Source organism: Oncorhynchus nerka, linkage group LG8 (genome assembly GCF_034236695.1).
Source record: "Oncorhynchus nerka isolate Pitt River linkage group LG8, Oner_Uvic_2.0, whole genome shotgun sequence".
Lineage (NCBI taxonomy): Eukaryota > Metazoa > Chordata > Actinopteri > Salmoniformes > Salmonidae > Oncorhynchus > Oncorhynchus nerka.
In genome coordinates, this window is record NC_088403.1 from 12,573,937 (window position 1) to 12,601,099 (window position 27,163).

The window sequence follows — 27,163 nt, forward strand, 5'->3', positions numbered from 1 at the left end:
CTGTCATGCTATCATTGATGAGAAGTTGTATCAAGCTTTGCTGCTGAATGTGTCTCAATCTGCATCTTGTGACATCATCATCATCATACTTTGTGTGCCAAATCTTTTGGGGGTTTTTAGTTTTTAGTTAGTATAGTAATAATAATTGTGGAGCTTCAAACGTGTTGACTGATATCAGGCTGCCACTGTAATACATGGGTTGACTGTTTGATATCAGGCTGCTACTGTAATACATGGGTTGACTGTTTGATATCAGGCTGCTACTGTAATACATGGGTTGACTGTTTGATATCAGGCTGCTGTAATACATGGGTTGACTGTTTGATATCAGGCTGCTACTGTAATACATGGGTTGACTGTTTGATATCAGGCTGCTACTGTAATACATGGGTTGACTGTTTGATATCAGGCTGCTACTGTAATACATGGGTTGACTGTTTGATATCAGGCTGCTACTGTAATACATGGGTTGACTGTTTGATATCAGGCTGCTACTGTAATACATGGGTTGACTGTTTGATATCAGGCTGCCACTGTAATACATGGGTTGACTGTTTGATATCAGGCTGCCACTGTAATACATGGGTTGACTGTTTGGTATCAGGCTGCTACTGTAATACATGGGTTGACTGTTTGATATCAGGCTGCTACTGTAATACATGGGTTGACTGTTTGATATCAGGCTGCTACTGTAATACATGGGTTGACTGTTTGATATCAGGCTGCTTCTGTAATACATGGGTTGACTGTTTGATATCAGGCTGCTACTGTAATACATGGGTTGACTGTTTGATATCAGGCTGCTACTGTAATACATGGGTTGACTGTTTGATATCAGGCTGCTACTGTAATAAAGCACATAGCAGAATGTATTTTCTCATCCACCACTCTTCATGTGTTCCTCCATTGTTCTCTGTCTTTGGGGTGTAGGTCCCTGGAAAGGTAAGAGGGTTAGCATTATGCTATGAGCATACAGCAAGCCTGGCATGCAACACACACCGTCTGATACAGGTCTGTGTGTGTGTCTAAACTGATACTAAAGGAGACAGCTGGGCCTTGTTGAACCCAGTACAGATTATACTGTGTCAGTTTAACTCACCTGTTTGTTGGCCAGCACCTGATTGTAATCCGGTTCTATTTACTTAACACTAACAGTCACTAAAATCAGAAGATACTATTTGACTGCATATCCTGTTTGGCTTCATTTTCAGTTGCTTTCAATGTTCCCTTTTGGGTAGAAAAATGTCAACATTCGGTTGTATTTATGAGTTGTGCCATTGTAATGTCGATCTAATATAGGTATATACACAGAGTGTACAGAACATTAACGACACCTTCCTAATATTGAGTTGCCTAATATATATATTGTCACTGTGGTGTTAATGTTGAAGAGGATATAGTGTCACCGTAGTGTTAATGTTGAACAGGATATAGTGTTAATGTTGAACTGGATATAGTCTTAATGTTGAACAGGATATAGTCTTAATGTTGAACAGGATATAGTGTTAATGTTGAACAGGATATAGTGTTAATGTTGAACAGGATATAGTGTTAATGTTGAACAGGATATAGTGTTAATGTTGAACAGGATATAGTGTTAATGTTGAACAGGATATAGTGTCACTGTGGTGTTAATGTTGAACAGGATATAGTGTTAATGTTGAACAGGATATAGTGTTAATGTTGAACAGGATATAGTGTTAATGTTGAACAGGATATAGTGTCACCGTAATGTTGAACAGGATATAGTGTCACTGTGGTGTTAATAGTGTTAATGTTGAACAGGATATAGTGTTAATGTTGAACAGGATATAGTGTTAATGTTGAACAGGATATAGTGTTAATGTTGAACAGGATATAGTGTCACCGTGGTGTTAATGTTGAACAGGATATAGTGTCACCTAGTGTTAATGTTGAACAGGATATAGTGTTAATGTTGAACAGGATATAGTGTTAATGTTGAACAGGATATAGTGTCACCGTGGTGTTAATGTTGAACAGGATATAGTGTTAATGTTGAACAGGATATAGTGTCACTGTGGTGTTAATGTTGAACAGGATATAGTGTCACCTAGTGTTAATGTTGAACAGGATATAGTGTTAATGTTGAACAGGATATAGTGTCACCGTGGTGTTAATGTTGAACAGGATATAGTGTCACCGTGGTGTTAATGTTGAACAGGATATAGTGTTAATGTTGAACAGGATATAGTGTTAATGTTGAACAGGATATAGTGTTAATGTTGAACAGGATATAGTGTTAATGTTGAACAGGATATAGTGTTAATGTTGAACAGGATATAGTGTCACAGTGGTGTTAATGTTGAACAGGATATAGTGTTAATGTTGAACAGGATATAGTGTTAATGTTGAACAGGATATAGTGTTAATGTTGAACAGGATATAGTGTCACCGGATATAGTGTTAATGTTGAACAGGATATAGTGTCACCAGTATAGTGTTAATGTTGAACAGGATATAGTGTCACTGTGGTGTTAATGTTGAACAGGATATAGTGTCACCATAGTGTTAATGTTGAACAGGATATAGTGTTAATGTTGAACAGGATATAGTGTTAATGTTGAACAGGATATAGTGTTAATGTTGAACAGGATATAGTGTTAATGTTGAACAGGATATAGTGTTAATGTTGAACAGGATATAGTGTTAATGTTGAACAGGATATAGTGTCACCGTGGTGTTAATGTTGAACAGGATATATTGTCACTGTGGTGTTAATGTTGAACAGGATATAGTGTCACCGTGGTGTTAATGTTGAACAGGATATAGTGTCACCTAGTGTTAATGTTGAACAGGATATAGTGTTAATGTTGAACAGGATATAGTGTCACCGTGGTGTTAATGTTGAACAGGATATAGTGTTAATGTTGAACAGGATATAGTGTTAATGTTGAACAGGATATAGTGTTAATGTTGAACAGGATATAGTGTCACAGTGGTGTTAATGTTGAACAGGATATAGTGTCACTGTGGTGTTAATGTTGAACAGGATATAGTGTCACCGTAGTGTTAATGTTGAACAGGATATAGTGTTAATGTTGACCAGGATATAGTGTTAATGTTGAACAGGATATAGTGTCACTGTGGTGTTAATGTTGAACAGGATATAGTGTCAATGTTGAACAGGATATAGTGTCACTGTGGTGTTAATGTTGAACAGGATATAGTGTGTCAGTGTGTTAATGTTGAACAGGATATAGTGTCACCGTGTTAATGTTGAACAGGATATAGTGTAATGTTGAACAGGATATAGTGTCACCGTGGTGTTAATGTTGAACAGGATATATTGTCACCGTCACCGTGGTGTTAATGTTGAACAGGATTAATGTTGAACAGGATATAGTGTCACCGTGGTGTTAATGTTGAACAGGATATAGTGTTAATGTTGAACAGGATATAGTGTCACCGTGGTGTTAATGTTGAACAGGATATAGTGTCACCGTGGTGTTAATGTTGAACAGGATATAGTGTCACCGTGGTGTTAATGTTGAACAGGATATAGTGTCACCGTGGTGTTAATGTTGAACAGGATATAGTGTCACCGTGGTGTTAATGTTGAACAGGATATAGTGTCACCGTGGTGTTAATGTTGAACAGGATATAGTGTCACCGTGGTGTTAATGTTGAACAGGATATAGTGTCACCGTGGTGTTAATGTTGAACAGGATATAGTGTCACCGTGGTGTTAATGTTGAACAGGATATAGTGTCACCGTGGTGTTAATGTTGAACAGGATATAGTGTCACCGTGGTGTTAATGTTGAACAGGATATAGCATGCTGCACTTATACTGGTAGATTGATCCACCAGAATCAGTTCAGTTTGTAATTTCAATAAAATGGTTTTTGTACGACTCAGCCCCTCGACTCCAGACCATTAAGACCCCTGTGCATTTTGGACAGATCTGTTATTTGAATCCCTCTGAGTCTTTAAATGCATGTAGATTTAATGGATAGCACATGGTCTGATGTCTGCCTAGTATGTGAGTTATGTTGAGAAGCACGCCTTATTGATTGAAATGGAATCATGTCAAAGTATTCGTCACCAAGTCCAGTCCCGCAGATCTAGGTGTTCCAGGCTTTTGCTCCAGCCAAGCTTGAACACATACTAAACAAGACCTTGGTCAGGTGAATTAGGTGCATCAATGCCAGGCTGGAACAAAACCCTGCACCCCCTATATCTCTCTAGGACCAAACTTAGCCACCACTATCTGACCTAAAGTAAACCGTTTCTCTGCCTCTCCCTCCTAACCCTTAGTGACACGGAGGACCACAAGCCTCTGAAGGGCAGCCGGACGCCGTCCAACGGAACGGTGAAGAGGGACGACAGTGATGACAGCCTGGTGGACTACGGCGAGGGAGGGGATGGGCAGTTCAACGAGGATGGATCCTTCATCGGCCAGTACAGCGGCAAGAAGGAGAAAGACACGCATGAGGGCAACGAGAGCTCCGAGGCGCCCTCGCCGGTCAACGCTATGAACTCCTTCGTCTAGGTAGAGAGACAGTCACCGCTAGCCGATGGCGATGCCATGACGACTGGCTGCCATGGAAACCGTCACTGTGGTGACCTGACCTGTCACCATGGAGACCTGCCACCATAAGGACATGTCACCATGGAGACTGTGGCCACCCATCACCATGGCTACTTCTGTCACACCCTGTCATCTCTCCACAGCCTGCTCCTCCTGCCCGCCAACTCCCCCCCCCCCCCCCATCACACTGTGACTACTCTCACCACCCTCACTATCACACGATGGGAGAAACAACTAACCAACCAGAACAGACATGAGAAGAAGAACCTTAGAACCATTTGAAAAAGTAGAAGGAGGGATGTAGGAGCCCAGAAACAGACAGAGAGAGATGGAGGATGGAGGAGAAGGCAACACTGACAAGCAGGAAGTGGAGGAATGTATTCCAGGAGCAGACTGGGTTGGTTCTCATCACCCAGACTGCTCCACAAAGTGCTGGAGAGGGCATGTGTGTGTTAGGGCCATTTTAGCTTTTGCAAACGTATATATGATGACATATATAGATCGTTGTCTTTTTGCAAACAATGATATCCATTAGAATATATATTTTCTCCACATCACCCAACATGGCAGTCAACAGTATACAGTTTTCCATTCTATACATCCATCTGCTTCTGATTAATATACTGCATGGAATGAATGATATTCTAAACCATTACACACGGAATCATACTGGTGTCTAGTGTGGGAGCAGAGATTCACGTTGACTGACTGTACGCGATGACGGAGCACCTTCAACTACTGGTTATGCCTTTCATCATCTTACCTTTCTACTGTCAGAAGTGTTATATTGGTATTATAATTACGGGGGAAAACTATGGCGTCATCAATGTCTTTGTGGACATTGCTGTGAAAAGTGTGACTCAGTTGAAATGCTTTTGTGACATGTTATTTTTGTAAGACAGGAGGTGTTTGTATGTATACTGTAATAGCAGAGCACATCTATGGACTGGATGGTCAGGGATAAACATAGTTTGTAGCCCTGAAGAGAAAACGAGTGATAATTAATACAGAATAACACCGACACTCCACACCTCCAACGATCCTACACTCCACACCTCTCTCCAACGATCCTACACTCCACACCTCTCTCCAACGATCCTACACTCCACACCTCTCTCCAACGATCCTACACTCCACACAGACATTGCTGTTTGTCTTTCTTTGGTTTTTCAAGGGTTGTTGTTGAGTTGTCTTCCGTTCCACCAGACACATGGTCTTGTTGCAGTGGCTCTGCTATCTAACATGGAGATTGGAACAGACCCATTGATCATTCAGCCTCACCACACACTCAGCTGAGACTGCATACAGCCTCACCACACACTCAGCTGAGACTGCATACAGCCTCACCACACACTCAGCTGAGACTGCATACAGCCTCACCACACACTCAGCTGAGACTGCATACAGCCTCACCACACACTCAGCTGAGACCTCATACAGCCTCACCACACACTCAGCTGAGACTGCATACAGCCTCACCACACACTCAGCTGAGACGGCATACAGCCTCACCACACACTCAGCTGAGACCTCATACAGCCTCACCACACACTCAGCTGAGACTGCATACAGCCTCACCACACACTCAGCTGAGACCGCATACAGCCTCACCACACACTCAGCTGAGACTGCATACAGCCTCACCACACACTCAGCTGAGACTGCATACAGCCTCACCACACACTCAGCTGAGACTGCATACAGCCTCACCACACACTCAGCTGAGACTGCATACAGCCTCACCACACACTCAGCTGAGACTGCATACAGCCTCACCACACACTCAGCTGAGACTGCATACAGCCTCTCTGATCATGGAACAATCATTGATCAACATGTTGGCCTAACCTATAAAATGGCCACCATCCAGCATAGTTCAACAGCATTGCATCTCCACGCTCCTACCTTGTGTGGAGAGAGAGAACAAGAGAGAGAGAACAAGAGAGAGAGAGAGAGAGAGAGAGAACAAGAGAGAGAGAGAACAAGAGAGAGAGAGAGAGAGAGAGAGAGAGAACAGTCTTGCGGTGCTAAGTTTCTGTTGCAGTTCCCAGAGCAGACCTGTGTCAAAATAGTAAACTATTTGTTTTCTTGCAAACACTTTAGGTGTTCTCTATTTCGCTTGTGGAACCAATATAATAGTACCATCACCAGAGATCCCCACCCACCTGGGTGAACTCTGCACAGCAGACAAGCTAAATCGAGCGCATCGTAATGCAATGAAATCAAACTATTCTGAGCCAGGTCTGGAACCCGATACAAACTGCAGGCGGTGCAAAACCAGAGAACCCTTCAGCACGGTTAATAGTGCCTTTGTGGAGAACAGCCTGAGTTCTAGATTCATACCCATACACATCCCCTCATCCACATAGCAGAACTGTGGTTCTAATACACAGAGCAGAACCGGTTCCAATACACAGAGCAGAACCTGGTTCCAATACACAGAGCAGAACCTGGTCCCAATACTCAGAGCAGAACCGGTTCCAATACACAGAGCAGAACCTGGTTCCAATACTCAGAGCAGAACCGGTTCCAATACACAGAGCAGAACCTGGTTCCAATACTCAGAGCAGAACCTGGTTCCAATACTCAGAGCAGAACCTGGTTCTAAAACACAAAGCAGAACCGGTTCCAATACTCAGAGCAGAACCTGGTTCTAAAACACAAAGCAGAACCGGTTCCAATACGCAGAAATAGAATGACATTCATTCCATCATTCTGTTTCTATGGTTCCAATCCGGTCCAGTTGTCATGGGTCCATGTAAAGACCCAGCCATGAGAGATTATTTACTAACCTAAAGAAATGAATCACTAACCAACACCACAGGAGAATAGTCTATCATCATCCATGGTCTCGTCTCTCCTCTCAGCGTCACACCTAGAGGAAGGGCTACGGACCAGACCAGCAGCACTAAACTAAACTACTGCCAACCTATGGTGCACCTGACATGGCACCCTTTCCCCCTATATAGTACACTACTTTTCACCAGGGCGCATACGGCTCTGGTCAAAAGTAGTGCACTATATAGAGTGCCCTTGTCAAAAGTAGGGTACTAAAGGGAATAGGGTCCCATTTCAGATGCAGCCTATTGTTTAACTCTCTGGTTAACTGCCATTAAGGATGGGGTGAACTACTGCTATGATGTAAACCAGCCGATATGAACTGAAGGGGCTGAAAGGTATGGAAGATATTGAATGTGTTTTGCCTATTCATCATAAGGAATGAAATGTTGCTTGTTTCATTGGAAAATGTCAATAGTAATATGTGCTGGTGATTTGTTTTTTTTTTGCATTTAAACGTTTATATGTGTATGTTGTCATGTTTTGCTGTAACTCAGAGCGCAACCTTGGAGTTTAGTGTGTAGTCTCCACCCAGTAGTCAGTGGAGTTGGATAATCTACAAGAACGTGTGTGTGTGTGTTGTGTGTGTGTGTGTGTGTGTGTGTGTGTGTGTGTGTGTGTGTGTGTGTGTGTGTGTGTGTGTGTGTGTGTGTGTGTGTGTGTGTGTGTGTGTGTGTGTGTGTGTGTGTGTGTGTGTGTGTGTGTGTGTGTGTGTGTGTGTGTCTTGTGCATCTGTGTGTGTGTGCATCTGTGTGTGTGGTGCGTGTGTGTGTGTGTGTGTGTGTGTGTGTGTGTGTGTGTGTGTGTGTGTGTGTGTGTGTGTCGTATTCTATAGCTCCTCTTCTAGGTGATGACAGTCTGTTGTGTGAAGCGGTCCGGCCATCTTGGCAGAAACAAATCAACTGCTCCATATGTCACCTGGAAGACGAAGGGAGAATTTCAAGAGAAAATTCCAGATTTACATGATCTACATTTTCACAACTTGCATCAAGTTTTTAGTTTCCAAATGTGTCTGCTTTCTGTGTGTAGATATTTTGTTGTAATATGTAAATAGAGCTTGACCTGACTGTAGATGTTTTGGTTCGAGGGGGTATAGAGACGCCAGACGAGAGCTTGACCTGACTGTAGATGTTTTGGTTCGAGGGGGTATAGAGACGCCAGACGAGAGCTTGACCTGACTGTAGATGTTTTGGTTCGAGGGGGTATAGAGACGCCAGACGAGAGCTTGACCTGACTGTAGATGTTTTGGTTCCAGGGGGTATAGAGACGCCAGACGAGAGCTTGACCTGACTGTAGATGTTTTGGTTCCAGGGGGTATAGAGACGCCAGACGAGAGCTTGACCTGACTGTAGATGTTTTGGTTCCAGGGGGTATAGAGACGCCAGACGAGAGCTTGACCTGACTGCAGATGTTTTGGTTCCAGGGGGTATAGAGACGCCAGACGAGAGCTTGACCTGACTGTAGATGTTTTGGTTCCAGGGGGTATAGAGACGCCAGACGAGAGCTTGACCTGACTGTAGATGTTTTGGTTCAGGGGGTATAGAGACGCCAGACGAGAGCTTGACCTGACTGTAGATGTTTTGGTTCCAGGGGGTATAGAGACGCCAGACGAGAGCTTGACCTGACTGTAGATGTTTTGGTTCGAGGGGGTATAGAGACGCCAGACGAGAGCTTGACCTGACTGTAGATGTTTTGGTTCCAGGGGGTATAGAGACGCCAGACGAGAGCTTGACCTGACTGTAGATGTTTTGGTTCCAGGGGGTATAGAGACGCCAGACGAGAGCTTGACCTGACTGTAGATGTTTTGGTTCCAGGGGGTATAGAGACGCCAGACGAGAGCTTGACCTGACCTTAGATGTTTTGGTTCCAGGGGGTATAGAGACGCCAGACGAGAGCTTGACCTGGGGGTTTGAAGGTGTGTTGGGTGCATTGCAAGAGAGACCTTTTACAGTTTTCACTCTTTCATTTGCTGTGCAACTTTGTTTTTCAAATTTGTCAGGTTACTACTTTTGTTAGCTCAAGGCTTTATGGGGTAAGGAGGAGAGGAGGAGGAGGAGGAGAGGAGGAGGAGGAGAAAATAATTCAATTAAACAAACGACATGCTCATCCATTGAGACTCACATATAGACTAAATGATAGCAGGACGCAGTGTGAAACCCTGGTGACTGCAGGAAATAATATATGAAATGATAGAAGAACATTCTGGTAAATGTTGAAGCTACACAAAGAGCATGAAAGGCTGTCAAATGGTTTACTCTATAATATAATATTGCTAAATATTTTGTATTTTAAAATGAAAAAAAAATAAATGTTGGTTTCAGAATTTCACTTCAGACTGATTTATTCCTCCTTTAGTTTTCAGCCCTCATTATTTTAATAATTTCATTTGTATTCTATATCAAACATGAATACCTGTGTATTGTTTCAATAGATTCGATATGTATAGCTGGAGATATTCAAGGTTCTTTGTAACATGTTACTGTATATTATGCAATAACAAGGCCTTGTCCAATGTACCTTGTTTGGACACTGAACGGTACAGCTGTTTATCCAGTGAAGTACTAGACTATGCACCCTAGTGACTAGTGACTAGACTACTATGCACCCTAGTGACTAGACTACTATGCACCCTAGTGACTAGACTACTATGCACCCTAGTGACTAGTGACTAGACTACTATGCACCCTAGTGACTAGTGACTAGACTACTATGCACCCTAGTGACTAGTGACTAGGCTACTATGCACCCTAGTGACTAGACTACTATGCACCCTAGTGACTAATGACTAGACTACTATGCACCCTAGTGACTAGTGACTAGACTACTATGCACCCTAGTGACTAGTGACTAGGCTACTATGCACCCTAGTGACTAGACTACTATGCACCCTGGTGACTAATGACTAGACTACTATGCACCCTAGTGACTAGTGACTAGACTACTATGCACCCTAGTGACTAGACTACTATGCACCCTAGTGACTAGACTACTATGCACCCTAGTGACTAGTGACTAGACTACTATGCACCCTAGTGACTAGACTACTATGCACCCTAGTGACTAGACTACTATGCACCCTAGTGACTAGTGACTAGACTACTATGCACCCTAGTGACTAGACTACTATGCACCCTAGTGACTCAAATATATAGAGGGAGACTTGTTTTGATCTGATCCTGCTGTATAGAACTGCTATTTCTCTCTGTTTCTCTCCCTCATTACCCACACTGGGGATTATAGAATCTGGATTTGATCTGATCCTGCTGTATAGAACTGCTATTTCTCTCTATTTCTCCCCCTCATTACCCACACTGGGGATTATAGAATCTGGATTTGGGGATTGAGATTGAGAGAGAGAGAGCATCAACAAGCTAAAGCTCAACAGAGCTCCCATCTCCCCTCCATCCACCTCTCTCATCCATCACCCTCCATCCACCTCTACCACCTCTCTCATCCCATCTCTCCTCCATCCACCTCTACGACCTCTCTCATCCATCACCCCTCCACATACCTCTACCACCTCTCTCATCCCATCACCCCTCCACACACCTCTACCCTCTCTCATCCATCACCCTCCATCCACCTCTACCACCTCTCTCATCCCATCTCTCCTCCATCCACCTCTACGACCTCTCTCATCCATCACCCCTCCACACACCTCTACCCTCTCTCATCCCATCACCCCTCCACACACCTCTACCACCTCTCTCATCCCATCACCCCTCCACACACCTCTACCCTCTCTCATCCATCACCCCTCCACACACCTCTACCCTCTCTCTCATCCCATCACCCCTCCACACACCACTACCACCTCTCTCATCCCATCACCCCTCCACACATCTCTACCACCTCTCTCATCCCATCACCCCTCCATCCACCTCTACCATCTCTCTCATCCATCACCCCTCCATCCACCTCTACCACCTCTCTCATCCATTCACCCCTCCACCTACCACCTCTCTCATCCATCACCCCTCCACACACCTCTACCAACTCTCTCATCCCATCACCCCTCCACACACCTCTACCACCTCTCTCATCCCATCACCCCTCCATCCACCTCTACCACCTCTCTCATCCCATCACCCCTCCACACACCTCTACCACCTCTCTAATCCCATCACCCCTCCACACACCTCTACCCTCTCTCATCCATCACCCCTCCACACACCTCTACCCTCTCTCATCCCATCACCCCTCCACACACATCTACCCTCTCTCATCCATCACCCTCCATCCACCTCTCTCATCCCATCACCCCTCCACACACCTCTACCCTCTCTCATCCCATCACCCCTCCACACACATCTACCCTCTCTCATCCATCACCCCTCCATCCACCTCTCTCATCCCATCACCCCTCCACACACCTCTACCACCTCTCTCATCCATTCACCCTCCACCTACCAACTCTCTCATCCCATCCCATCCCCTCCACACACCTCTACCACCTCTCTCATCCCATCACCCCTCCATCCACCTCTACCACCTCTCTCATCCCATCACCCCTCCACACACCTCTACCACCTCTCTAATCCCATCACCCCTCCACACACCTCTACCCTCTCTCATCCATCACCCCTCCACACACCTCTACCCTCTCTCATCCCATCACCCCTCCACACACATCTACCCTCTCTCATCCATCACCCCTCCATCCACCTCTCTCATCCCATCACCCCTCCACACACCTCTACCACCTCTCTCAATAAATGTCCAATATATATCAATATAACTATTATTATTACAATGTGGCCAGATAACACTTTTAAGATCTTTACAAATAAAAACTTTTTCTGAAATTGTAGGCTACCGATCATGTAGAATGCTGATGTGATTACTTTGTTGGCTTTGCTTTGCAGGCAGCGATACCGCTGCCGGTGCGCAATGCTGGCATCCTCCCTGCGTCCTCCTCTTCCAATAGCGATCAGATATGCGCTTCCTCGTCCTTCCTACGACCACCGTCAGTCATATCCTCTCCTCCAATAGAAAAGTTGAGACGCACGCGCTGCTCCTCGCGCTTGGTTGTGGGACAATGCGCTTTTGATCCAGGTGTTCATGCTATGCGGATAATTTGAAATACCGTTTCATTCTATTTCACAGGTAAGGCTGAAACGGCATGAGCATAATGCATGTAGAATAGGGTCTGTAGATTTAGTCGGTTTTAGTGGATTGCAGTGAGGGATTTTAAGACGGACCAGGACAGGGATAACTGCAATGCTTCGGAGTGCTACCGCAATGCAGAATAGTCAGTTGCCAATGCTGGCCTCGTACTGCAGTTCCATACTCATCATAGTCGAGGGGAGGTGCGTGTGAGGGTAATGTGCAGTCACTTTTTGACCGGTGAGCGCCTATTCTTCCGGATATTTACACATCTGTACTTTATTACATTTAATAGGCTTCTGAAAAATGAATGTGGGCAAGTTACTCATCTAGGTTGTTTGTGAAATTAGCGTCTCATTTTGGGAGGGTACCCTGCAGCTCAGCGTTGAGGCGAGGCAAGGTGAAATTGAAGGATGATGCGTTACGGGCTCATTGGGCAGGGCTGTCCTGTAACCCGTTATCTGACCAAACTCCTGCAATATGTAATAATCATATATGTAACTGTCCTACAGCGGGCTGGCTTGGGGCATACCTTCATACCTTCATACCTTCTAGGCTGTCCTGTAACCCGTTATCTGACCAAACTCCTGCAATATGTAATAATCATATATGTAACTGTCCTACAGCGTGCTGGCTTGGGGCATACCTTCATACCTTCATACCCTCTAGGCTGTTCTTCATTGATGTAGCACAGCCTAATTAGAGGCAATGACAGTGAACACACCACTAAACTCTGGCAATATTGGTTGTTGTCAATTCAGTTGCACATAAGCAGATGGGAAAACAATCAGCAAACTGCCAGATATTATAGGATGTTTATAGAATACATTTAATATTATAACCACAGGTATTATAGGATGTTTATAGAATACATTTAATATTATAACCACAGGTATTATAGGGTGTTTATAGAATACATTTCATATTATAACCACAGGTATTATAGGGTGTTTATAGAATACATTTAATATTATAACCACAGGTATTATAGGGTGTTTATAGAATACATTTAATATTATAACCACAGGTATTATAGGGTGTTTATAGAATACATTTAATATTATAACCACAGGTATTATAGGATGTTTATAGCTTTCATTTAACATTATTGGTGTTTGAGAGACAAAAATGTCATTATTGAAGATATTTTATATTAGGGGAAAGGACATTTTGGTGATTACTTTTCATTCACTCCAGGCCTATATATTTCTCTGGATAATTCAGAAGTCAGAATACAAATCTGAAAAGAAATGAAGCAGACATATATGGAGGTCAGTGTTATTACTGTGGTGTTTCTCTGCGTTCAGCCAGGAAAAACAGACACCCACTCAGTCAGTGGGCCAGGCAGGCAGCTTAATACTGGGCTGACCTAAATACGAGTGTCCCGTTGATCAGATTACAGAATGACAGAGAAAACCAACTCTCAGGACTTGATCAGAGATAGTAGACGAGAGTAGAAGATGCATACAGTCTTGTCTTCATCATATTCACTATGCCTCTGGATCCACTAGAACAATATCAGTGGTGCTCTGAGGAAGATTTACATTCCATTCTATTCTATTCCATTATTTTCTATAGCATTCCATTCTATTCTATTCTATTCCATTACTTTCTGTAGCATTCCATTCTATTCTATTCTATTGCATTCCAATGTATTCTATTGCATTCTATTCTGTGTGGATTATAGAGGATGGACTTCATGACACATTAGGTTAGGAAGATAATACAGCCTCATAAATTGGACCACTTGCATTTACAAAGTACAGTAGTTGTTGATAAGTGAGATTATGCAGTGGTCAAGTGTCAGGGCTGGGTCTGACATACTGCTAGGATACAGTACAAAAGCTGTTGTCTAAGTCTTTATGAATCACTGAGTCATTCCTAGAGCTCCTGCTAGGCAGCACATGCTAATATTGTTGAGTCAGCCAGCCAGACAGTCAGCCAGCCAGTCAGCCAGCCAGCCAGTCAGCCAGCCAGCCAGCCAGCCAGCCAGTCAGTCAGCCAGCCAGCCAGCCAGTCAGCCAGCCAGCCAGAAGAGAGTGTGAGGAGGACAGCAGCGTATCAGATGATAAATGCTGGAAGCTGCTCAGCTGGAGAATCCTGAGTTATTCCTCATTTATACTGAAATGCACCGTCCTCTGTTAGTCATGACTCATCACCTATTTCAGCTTCCAGGAATTGTCTATAGATCCTTGCGACATGGGGCCGTGCATTATCATGCTGAAACATGAGGAGATGGTGGCAGAGGAATGGCACGGCAATGGGCCTCAGGATCTCCTCATGATATCTCTGTGCATTGAAATCGCCATTGATAAAATGCAATTGTGTTTGTTTTCCGTAGCTTATTCCTGCCAATACCATAACCCACCATGGGGCACTCAGGTCACAATGTTGACATCAGCAAACTGCTCACCCACACCACGCCATACACATGGTCTGCGGTTGTGAGGATGGTTGGACGTATTGTCAAATTCTCTAAAATGAAGTTGAAGACAGCTTATGGTAGAGAAATTAACATTAAATTATCTGGCAACAGCTCTGGTGGACATTCCTGCAGTCAGCATGCCAATAGCACGCTCCCTCAAAACTTGATACATTTGTGGCATTGTGTTGTGTGACAAAACTGCACATTTTAGAGTGGCCTGTTATGGTCCCCAGCACAAGGTGCACCTGTATAATGATCATGCTGTTTAATCAGCTTCTGGATATGCCACACTTGTCAGATGGATGGATTATCTTGGCAAAGGAGAAATGCTCACTAAGACGGATGTAAACACATTTTGTGCACAAATATTGAGAGAAATAAGCTTTTTGTGAGTATGGAACATTTTGGGATCTTTTATTTCAACTCATGAAACATGGGATCAACGCTTTACATGTTGTGTTTATATTTTTGTTCAGTGTAGATAGTTCCTCTCTCTCCTCTCTCTGTGCAGAGGGCGGATGCAATCTGTGCAGAAGATCTAGTTGCTGCTGTAGGCCCTCCTTGGTTGGGAACAGAAGCACCCCCCTCTCTCTCCTCTCTCTTAGGTCACAATCTGACTCTGAAGGGCTCTGGGACTGCATAGTGACTTTAGGAGAGACAGGGTTCAGTATAATAGCTGGACAGACAGGGTTCAGTATAGTAGCTGGACAGACAGGGTTCAGTAGAGTAGTTGAACAGACAGGGTTCAGTATAGTAGCTGAACAGACAGGGTTCAGTGTAGTAGCTGGACAGACAGGGTTCAGTATAGTAGCTGAACAGACAGGGTTCAGTATAGTAGCTGAACAGACAGGGTTCAGTATAGTAGCTGAACAGACAAGGTTCAGTAGAGTAGCTGGACAGACAGGGCTCAGTATAGTAGCTGGACAGACAAGGTTCAGTATAGTAGCTGGAACAGACAGGGTTCAGTATAGTAGCTGAACAGACAGGGTTCAGTAGAGTAGCTAGACCAAGGGTTCAGTATAATAGCTGGACAGACAGGGTTCAGTAGAGTAGCTAGGCCAAGGGTTCAGTATAATAGCTGGACAGACAGGGTTCAGTAGAGTAGCTGAACAGACAGGGTTCAGTAGAGTAGCTGGCCATACAGGGTTCAGTTTAGTAGCTGGCCATACAGGGTTCAGTAGTGTAGCTGGACAGACAGGGTTCAGTATAGTAGCTGGGACAGACAGGGTTCAGTATATTAGCTGAACAGACAAGGTTCAGTAGAGTAGCTGGACAGACAGGGTTCAGTATAGTAGCTGGGACAGACAGGGTTCAGTAGATTAGCTGAACAGACAGGGTTCAGTAGAGTAGCTGGGACAGACAGGGTTCAGTAGAGTAGCTAGGCCAGACAGGGTTGAGTATAGTAGCTGAACAGACAGGGTTCAGTGTAATAGCTGAACAGACAGGGTTCAGTATAATAGCTGAACAGACAGGGTTCAGTATAGTAGCTGAAGAGACAGGGTTCAGTATAGTAGCTGGGACAGACAGGGTTCAGTAGATTAGCTGAACAGACAGGGTTCAGTAGAGTAGCTGGAACAGACAGGGTTCAGTAGATTAGCTGAACAGACAGGGTTCAGTAGTGTAGCTGGGACAGACAGGGTTCAGTAGAGTAGCTGGGACAGACAGGGTTCAGTAGATTAGCTGAACAGACAGGGTTCAGTAGAGTAGCTGGGACAGACATGGTTGAGTATAGTAGCTGAACAGACAGGGTTCAGTAGTGTAGCTGGACAGACAGGGTTCAGTAGATTAGCTGAACAGACAGGGTTCAGTAGAGTAGCTGGGACAGACAGGGTTGAGTATAGTAGCTGAACAGACAGGGTTCAGTAGTGTAGCTGGGACAGACAGGGTTCAGTAGTGTAGCTGGACAGACAGGGTTCAGTAGAGTAGCTGGGACAGACAGGGTTCAGTAGAGTAGCTGGGACAGACAGGGTTCAGTAGATTAGCTGAACAGACAGGGTTCAGTAGATTAGCTGAACAGACAGGGTTCAGTAGAGTAGCTGGGACAGACCGGGTTGAGTATAGTAGCTGAACAGACAGGGTTCAATAGAGTAGCTGAATAGACAGGGATGCTGAGGCCAGTACTGTGGAAATATGGGGGTATCTCTAGGATTCTCTACAGATATAGGGTGTCAGAGGTGTGTTAAAGACACTAAACACGACTACGGTATGCTCTACATCCTGTGTTCAATCAGGAGTGTATTATGCATGCAGCATGACTGCACTTTTAGATAATGTGAGGTGAGGGGCGGAGCTATAGCGTGACTAGCTGCAGCCGATTGAGACTGGTGTTGTGTTGTCCTCTGAGAGAGCTGAGAATACTGCAGACTCAGAGCAGCTCTCTCTCTCTCTCTCTCTCTGTCTCTCTTTCTCTCTTTCTCTCTGTCTCTCTTTCTCTCTCTCTCTCTCTCTCTCTCTCTCTCTCTCTCTCTCACTTGCTCTGTGTCTCCCTCGCTCTCCCTATCGCTCTATCCTCACTCTCTCTCTCCTCTCTCTCTCTCTCTCTCTCTCTCTCTCTCTCTCTCTCTCTCTCTCTCTCACTTGCTCTGTGTCTCCCTCGCTCTCCCTATCGCTCTATCCTCACTCTCTCTCTCTCTCTCTCTCTCTCTCTCTCTCTCTCTCTCTCTCTCTCTCTCTCACTTGCTCTGTGTCTCCTCGCTCTCCTATCGCTCTATCCTCACTCTCTCTCTCTCTCTCTCTCTCTCTCTCTCTCTCTCACTTGCTCTGTGTCTCCCTCGCTCTCCCTATCGCTCTATCCTCACTCTCTCTCTCCCTCCCTCCTTCCCTCCCTCTCCTCTCAGTATTCAGAAGGTGTGTCTTGCTGCAGGATGACTCTCATATACTGCTGCAGAACTGATGTGTGAGCATGTGTGACGCCAGACCGGACCCGTCTGAGCGCTGCAGTGTGTGTGTGTGTGTGTGTGTGTGTGTGTGTGTGAACGCATATATTAATGGAAAAAGCCCCTCACAGAGAAAAGCCTGCATGACTACAGTATATTTGGAGAATATTGCTGACTCATGAGTGTTATAAATCATTTAAACATCCAAAGTGAATTGATATGGAAATTGCACACTGGGGGGTCTATCTAATAGAATCCAGTTTGTATTTCTACAGCTAAAAGCTGAATTGTCTCTACACCAGGATATTCAACAATAAAACAAACCAAATGAATACATGAATTCAGATCTGTGGCTGCTGCCACACTGAGGGTACTGTCAAACTGCTAAGGACAGTGGACAGGAGCGTATGAATACATGAATTCAGATCTGTGGCTGCTGCCACACTGAGGGAATACTGTCAAACTGCTGTCAAACTGGACAGTGGACAGGAGCATATGAATACATGAATTCAGATCTGTGGTTGCTGCCACACTGAGGGTACTGTCAAACTGCCAAGGACAGTGGACAGGAGCGTATGAATACATGAATTCAGATCTGTGGCTGCTGCCACACTGAGGGTACTGTCAAACTGCTAAGGACAGTGGACAGGAGCGTATGAATACATGAATTCAGATCTGTGGCTGCTGCCACACTGAGGGTACTGTCAAACTGCTAAGGACAGTGGACAGGAGCGTATGAATACATGAATTCAGATCTGTGGCTGCTGCCACACTGAGGGTACTGTCAAACTGCTAAGGACAGTGGACAGGAGCGTATGAATACATGAATTCAGATCTGTGGCTGCTGCCACACTGAGGGTACTGTCAAACTGCTAAGGACAGTGGACAGGAGCATATGAATACATGAATTCAGATCTGTGGCTGCTGCCACACTGAGGGTACTGTCAAACTGCCAAGGACAGTGGACAGGAGCGTATGAATACATGAATTCAGATCTGTGGCTGCTGCCACACTGAGGGTACTGTCAAACTGCTAAGGACAGTGGACAGGAGCATATGAATACATGAATTCAGATCTGTGGCTGCTGCCACACTGAGGGTACTGTCAAACTGCCAAGGACAGTGGACAGGAGCGTATGAATACATGAATTCAGATCTGTGGCTGCTGCCACACTGAGGGTGGACTGTCAAACTGCTACACTGGACAGTGGACAGGAGCGTATGAATACATGAATTCAGATCTGTGGCTGCTGCCACACTGAGGGTACTGTCAAACTGCTAAGGACAGTGGACAGGAGCGTATGAATACATGAATCAAAACTGCCACTGCTAAACTGCTAAGGACAGTGGACAGGAGCGTATGAATACATGAATTCAGATCTGTGGCTGCTGCCACACTGAGGGTACTGTCAAACTGCTAAGGACAGTGGACAGGGAGCGTATGAATACATGAATTCAGATCTGTGGCTGCTGCCACACTGAGGGTACTGTCAAACTGCCAACAGGACAGTGGACACACTGGACTGTCAAACTGTACAGTGGAATAATACATGAATTCAGATCTGTGGCTGCTGCCACACTGAGGGTACTGTCAAACTGCCAAGGACAGTGGACAGGAGCGTATGAATACATGAATTCAGATCTGTGGCTGCTGCCACACTGAGGGTACTGTCAAACTGCCAAGGACAGTGGACAGGAGCGTATGAATACATGAATTCAGATCTGTGGCTGCTGCCACACTGAGGGTACTGTCAAACTGAATACATTAATTCAGATCTGTGGACAGTGGACAGGGACAGGGACCGTATGAATACATGAATTCAGATCTGTGGCTGCTGCCACACTGAGGGTACTGTCAAACTGCCAAGGACAGTGGACAGGAGCGTATGAATACATGAATTCAGATCTGTGGCTGCGGCCACACTGAGGGTACTGTCAAACTGCTAAGGACAGTGGACAGGAGCGTATGAATACATGAATTCAGATCTGTGGCTGCTGCCACACTGAGGGTACTGTCAAACTGCCAAGGACAGTGGACAGGAGCGTATGAATACATGAATTCAGATCTGTGGCTGCTGCCACACTGAGGGTACTGTCAAACTGCCAACTGGAGCGTATGAATACATGAATTCAGATCTGCTGCTGCCACACTGAGGACAAACTGCCAAGGACAGTGGACAGGAGCGTATGAATACATGAATTCAGATCTGTGGCTGCTGCCACACTGAGGGTACTGTCAAACTGCCAAGGACAGTGGACAGGAGCGTATGAATACATGAATTCAGATCTGTGGCTGCTGCCACACTGAGGGTACTGTCAAACTGCTAAGGACAGTGGACAGGAGCAATGAATACATGAATTCAGATCTGTGGCTGCTGCCACACTGAGGGTACTGTCAAACTGCCAAGGACAGTGGACAGGAGCGTATGAATACATGAATTCAGATCTGTGGCTGCTGCCACACTGAGGGTACTGTCAAACTGCCAAGGACAGTGGACAGGAGCGTATGAATACATGAATTCAGATCTGTGGCTGCTGCCACACTGAGGGTACTGTCAAACTGCTAAGGACAGTGGACAGGACCGTATGAATACATGAATTCAGATCTGTGCCTGCTGCCACACTGAGGGTACTGTCAAACTGCTAAGGACAGTGGACAGGAGCGTATGAATACATGAATTCAGATCTGTGGCTGCTGCCACACTGAGGGTACTGTCAAACTGCCAAGGACAGTGGACGGGACCGTAAGAATAGAATCCATAGATCTGTGTGTGTGACTGTTCTTGTTGTGGATATGAGGAAACAAAATCAGCAATGATGAGCACAAGATCAAGCCATCATGTTATCTGAGTGGCTTTCTAATTGTATCAGATACAACTCAGGCTCAGGGTTATTTCATTCGAGGGGCGGAGCTAGCATGTTGGAGTGAACGGCTGTGCGTGAGAGGCTCCTGCTACTTTTTTTGCGAAATAATCTAATTTAACTTTGGCACTTTTTACAACAAACGTTTCTTTCTAATACAAGATTGTAACTTTTTATATGAAAATGCCGAGTAATAAGCGACCAAAGGACAATAAATCCACAGCGGAGGCCTACTCCCCACTAAACAACGAGACAGACATGGCGGGAGGCACATGTAACAACGTGACACTTACAGAACTTACCCGGGCTTTGGGGGAGCTACGTGTTGCTATAGCTGAGGATCTTAAGGCCACTATTGCTGAACTGGACACCAAAATCGAGACCATCATTCGAACGGTCGCTTCGCATGGCCAGAGTATTGTGGACCTTGAGAAAGCTTCTGAATTCAACGCTGGTAGGATCGACGAGTTAGAGAAGCTATGCACGTCATTGCAGGATACTGTGCAGAGGCTTTCTGTGAAAGTGGTGGACCTGGAGGGCCGATCCAGACGTAATAACCTTCGCGTTGTTGGTCTGGCAGAGGGGATAGAGGCAGGCTCTCGCCCCACCGACTTCTTCGCCAAGCTATTGAAGGATGCAATGGGATCGGATGTTTTGGAATCGGATCCCCAGCTGGACCGCGCACATCGCTCCCTTGTCCCAGTGCCTGGACCGGGCCAACGTCCTCGCCCAGTAATCATCTGTTGTCACAGTTTCAAGACCAAGGATCTTATCCTGCGTGAAGCTCGAATGAGGGGCAACCTGTCACATAAAGGGCATCCATTCTGTGTCTATGAGGATTATGCGCCCGATGTGGCAAAGCATCGCGCCGACTACAGAGATGTCATGACCAAACTCTACAAACTCCATCTTCGCCCAGCCTTACTCTTCCCTGCAAGACTAAGAATTACCCCGCCTTCCGGTGAGAAGATTTGGCTCTCCTCGGTTTTGGACGCAGAGAAGTTTATCCGGGGATATACACCAATCCCCCGTACAGGTTAGAGTGCCTTGTTATTGCGTGTTAGGGTCTGCTCATGGACTCGAATCCATACTATACCATATTGGGTGAAAACGTATTAAACGGGCTCAACAAGGGCTACCGAGCATGTAAGACGCTGAGCAGACCAATGGATGGCGGTCAGAGCTCTCATTTAACGTTAAATTCACTTTCATCCCGGCTGTGCTCAGCGATGCATATTTTATACTTCCAGGTTTGATCGCTGACACCTTCGGATGGATATACTTATATTCCCCCACTTTTGTTTAGTTTCGTTATTTATTTTACAATCCTTACATCACTCTTACTACCATACCATTTATTTATTGCTTGCAGGGGACTGAGGGTGATGGTTGGGAGGGGCAGACACCTGGTTAGCAAGTTGATGTTTTGTGCCGTTCTGCCTTTGTCTGGCCGTGGGCCTCCCTCCCGACTAGAGTCCCACCAGCCCTCTGTAGTGCTTATGTATGTGTAGGTGTGCGTTCATATAATTACTATTTGTACTTTATTACTATTTTCTCTTAGCATTTTAGTATTATGTATGTGTATATTTTAAATCAGTGTAGATTGTTATTCTGGGGTATGAATGTTTGTATGTGTATGTGTGCATATGGATGTATATACATATTCTTTAAATATATATTTTTATATATGATTTTTTTGTGTGGGTATGTATACATACATGTATATGTATGTGTATGTATATATATGTATATATAGGTATGTGTATGTGTATGTGTGTGTATGTATATATGTGTGTGTGTGTGTATATGTATATATATATATATATATATAAGGTATATATTTTTATTTATTTTTTATTAAACATATTTTTTTTATGGGGGGAACGTTTAATTTAACAAATCCTTGTTCCGATCTCCTGACCCACAGTATGTAAAGGTACGGCTGACTATGTCGGTTGCGGATGGTTTATTTTTTGACCGCCAGTGCTTAGCAATATAATCTTGAGGCTATATCTTGCTTATCTCTGGGATTGACCCAGGATGACGCTTAAATGCACAATATGTTTAAGTTGCAACTTATTCGGTTTAGGTTTATTAGATGCTAACTGAACACTTAACTCAAGGAGCCTCCTCAGTTCATATGTTAGTAGAAGTTCTAGGATAGTGAGAGGTGAACGTATAGTTGGGATTTTATTTTTGTTTTACCTCTTGTTCGAGGTCGCGCCGTGCTTTTTTGGCATCGGCCAGACAATGTGTTTATTATTTTTATTTTTCCTTTTTTTTCTCTCCTGTTTGTACATGCCTGTTAAATGTGGGTTGATGGGGGGTAAGTGTTGGGGAAATTAGGGGAACAGGGTGGGAAGTAAAGGTGCTTGCAGGGGGGGAGGGGTGGGTTGGATACTGCTCGGGTGTAGGTGCTACATATGCTGATCGTGATGGCTTGGTGCGCTTTCTTACCTTTTTATCAAGTTACATGGTATGCAGGCCACCATAGGAACTACAAACGAGAGGAGGGCGGGGCTTACATTCACTTCCTGGAATGTCAAGGGTTTAAACGAACCAATTAAGAGGGGCGAGGTCCTAGCCCACTTGAAAGCACTCTCGTCTGATATTATATTTTTGCAAGAAACCCATCTGAAGAATAACTCTCATAGCAGATTTAAGTGTAGGTGGGTGGGGCAAGTGTATCACTCTAACTTCTCTGCCAAAAAGAGAGGCACAGCGATTCTGGTACGGAAAGGAATTCCCTTTCTACATAAAACCACTATTGCGGATAAAGAGGGTCGGTATGTGATTGCAATAGGAGAAATCCACTCTACCTCAGTAACTCTACTAAATATCTATGGGCCAAACATTGACAACCCCTCTTTTTTCAAAAGAGTCCTTGCCCTGATTCCAGATATCTCCCATACTAACCTGGTCATTGGAGGGGACGTTAACTGTGTGCTAGACCAATATTTGGATAGATCCTCTACCCGGCGAACCCCTACCTCCCATTCAAGCGAATTCTTGAATACCTACATAAAAAATTCAAACTTATTTGATATATGGAGGATCGCTAACCCTACGGGTAGGGAATACTCCTTTTACTCTCATGTTCACAAGGTTTACACTCGAATTGACTACTTTTTGTTGGATGCTAGACTACTCCCCTATACCTGCAATGTGAGGTATCATGATATTATAATCTCGGACCACAGTCCACTCACCTTCTCCCTGAGATTGGGTGACATTGTACCAAACGAGAGGGTCTGGAGGTTGAATCCTCAGCTTCACAGAACCAACATTCTGTGAATATCTTTAAAGACCAAATTAAATTTTCTTTGATACCAACGACAACACAGAGACCTCCCCAGCATTATTGTGGGAAACACTGAAGGCTTATCTGAGAGGCTGTATCATCTCCTTTCAGGCTGCCAGGAGTAGACAAAACAGAGGAAAACTGGAAGAACTAGAGGGACAAATTCACTTACTGGATAGGGAGAATGCTAGCCACCCATCTATGGAGAAACATAAAAAAATTACCTCTTTAAAATTTGAATATAATCAGATTCTCTCAGCTAAAATTGCAAGATCTTTTCTCTATGCCAAGCAAAAATATTTTGAGCTTGGTGACAAACCACAAAAATTACTCGCCAGACAACTTCGAAAAAAATGTGAGTGACCGAATGATTCACAGGGTTAAATCTGCATCTGGGGAATTACTCTCTTCCCCCAAAGACATCAATGACAGATTCCGGCAGTTTTATGAGACTCTATATACATCTAAAGCGGATCCTAACCCCTTAATTATGCAAACATTTTTGGAGGACTGTAATCTTCCTGCCCTGAACCAGGAAGATTCTAACTTCCTGAATAAGGAAATATTCGAGAAACAATTAAATCTCTAAAGAGTGGCAAGACCCCGGGCCCAGATGGATAGCCTGGTGAATTCTATAAAACATTCAGCAACATGCTCTCTCCCTATCTGCACAAAATGTTGATTCAGGCCAATGAGGATGGAGCTCTCCCTTCTACTTTGGACGAAGCGTTCATTACAGTTATACATAAGAAGGGTAAAGATCCAGAAGAGGTAGGGTCATACAGACCAATATCTCTCCTTAATACAGACCAAAATATTTTAGCAAAAACTCTGGCTAACAGGCTTAGCACTTTAATTGGCAAATTGGTCCATTCGGATCAGACCGGCTTTATCCCTAACAGAAACTCATTCTTCAATCTCAGGCGCCTCTTCAATATTATGTATTCTCAGAGGTTACCCAACGTGGACCTTGCCGTCATATCTCTTGACGCCGAAAAGGCCTTTGACCAAGTTGAGTGGCCCTATCTATTCAAGGTCCTACAGAAATGTAATATTGGAGATAGGTTCATAAATTGGATCCAGCTTTTATATAGGAACCCCTGTGCCAGAATACTCACTAACCAATCATTGTCGCCCCGATTTAACCTCAACAGGGGGACAAGGCAGGGTTGTGCGCTGTCGCCTATGCTCTTCGCCCTAATTATCGAACCGCTCGCTCAGACGATTAGATCTCATGCAGCAATACACGGCTATAATACTAAAGATACTCTAAATAAGATCTCCCTATACGCAGATGACATCCTCCTCTATGTAACAGAACCCCAGGCTAGTATCCCAGCTATTCTTGATGTGATCAATTTGTTTGGTACCTTCTCGGGATACAGAATAAATTGGAACAAGAGTGAATTAATGCCCATACGGTCGCAATCTTCAGAAAAATTTACCTACCTAGGAATTGTAGTTACCAAACAATACTCCTTACTATTTAAAGAGAATTTCCCCTCTGATACAAAAACTCAAAGCAAACATACTATTTTGGAGAACTCTCCCAATTTCTCTGCTCGGAAGAATTAATGTCATTAAAATGGACTTCCTCCCACAACTGCTCTACCTATATCAGAACATCCCAGTATTCATACCTAAATCCTTTCATAAACAACTGGACTCAATAATCAATCCTTTCATCTGGGATTATAAAACACACAGGATAGGTAAAAAACACCTCTGTAAATCCAAGATGGAAGGAGGATTGTCTCTCCCAAATTTTATATTTTATTACTGGGCCGCTAACCTCCGCATTGTTACGTTTCTGTTGGATGACGTACTCCCGGCATCCAGCTGGCTTAGTATGGAGCGTGAGGAGTGTCACCCCTTCTCTATTGGCGCTGTGATTTTGTCGCCTGTCAATCTGGAGATGTCACTTTATTGTAACAGTCCTATTATACATAGCACAGTCCGAATCTGGAAGCAAATTAAAATCCACTTTGAGCTCAGACCAATGTCATTCATGCTCCCTGTCGCCAGGAATCCCTCCTTTGCCCCTTCTAACCTTGATAACACCTTTGAGCGATGGGGAGAGTTGGGGATAAGTACCATAGGGGATTTATACATAGAAGGGACCTTTGCTTCCTTTGAGTTGCTGAGGGAAACTTATAATCTTCCCAGAAGTAATTTTTTCAGATACCTACAAATTAGAGACTACGTTAGAAAACACCTCCCAACATTTGGGAATGCTAAACCTTCCATGTTTGACGGATGCATAAAAATATGCCCCACCTCAGATAAACTGATATCGCGTCTATATGATGCTTTTCAATCTGTTAGCACACCTTCTACTGATGCCATCAAGGCAAAATGGGAGGAAGAACTAGGGACTGACATCTCGGTGGCAGACTGGGAAGAGAGCTTGGAGTATATCCACACATGCTCCATTAATTCCAGACATCGTCTCATACAATTCAAGGTATTACACAGATTACACTATTCCAAAACTAAACTGCATAGGATATTTCCTGACACATCCCCTACATGTGATAAATGTCAGGCTACGCAGGGTACACTACTCCACTGCTTTGCCCTATGCTCTAGCTTGCATGGTTATTGGTGTGGAATTTTAGGATCCTCTCTGAAGTTTTGGAGACTTCAATAGATCCAGACCCGCTTCTGATAATCCTGGGAGTATCTGAGTCCCTAAACGGATTAACCAACCCCCAAAAACAACTAATCTCGTATGGTCTCATCTCGGCAAAAACTAATCTTGTTGTTTTGGAAAAGGAGGGAAGCGCCCTCTACCAAATTATGGCTCAGTGAATTGGCAAACACTGTACACTTAGAAAGAATTAGATATATTCTGAACAATAAATGATCAACTTTTGATCAAATCTGGCAGCCTTTCCTCTCCTACTTGGACGAGTCGGCGCTGTGAATTTGTACTTATTAACGCACTCTCAATTGTAATATTTTAATCTACCTTTGGGCAGCGTGTGCTGGCCCTACCACCTTTGAGCAGTTGGGAGGGGGGGAATAGGGGATGGGGGGAATAGGGGGACATCTTCCCTCTTTCTTTCTACGTGTCCTTGTTTTGTATGTCGTGTTCTGTATTATTTGTTCTGCACCCAGAACTCTGGGTCTTGTTGTTCCTGTCTGCTCTTTTATGTTTAGATAAGAATTGTATACCTGTCATGTATACCTATACACCATTCTT

General features: G+C 44.3%; 2 protein-coding genes across 2 annotated transcripts in view; both read left to right on the plus strand.

Moving 5' to 3' along the window:
- Positions 1-6,510, plus strand: part of nrcama (neuronal cell adhesion molecule a) — a 52,034-nt gene extending 45,524 nt beyond the window's left edge. Inside the window, exon 31 of the mRNA XM_065021354.1 lies at positions 4,278-6,510. Coding sequence (XP_064877426.1) covers positions 4,278-4,512 — 235 coding nt within the window. The 3' untranslated portion in view covers positions 4,513-6,510. The remainder of the gene's footprint in view (positions 1-4,277) is intronic.
- A 10,540-nt stretch (positions 6,511-17,050) lies between these two features.
- Positions 17,051-27,163, plus strand: part of cntn1b (contactin 1b) — a 41,498-nt gene continuing 31,385 nt past the window's right edge. The window contains exon 1 of the mRNA XM_065022090.1: positions 17,051-17,123. Within this exon, the coding sequence (XP_064878162.1) occupies positions 17,051-17,123 (73 nt within the window). The remainder of the gene's footprint in view (positions 17,124-27,163) is intronic.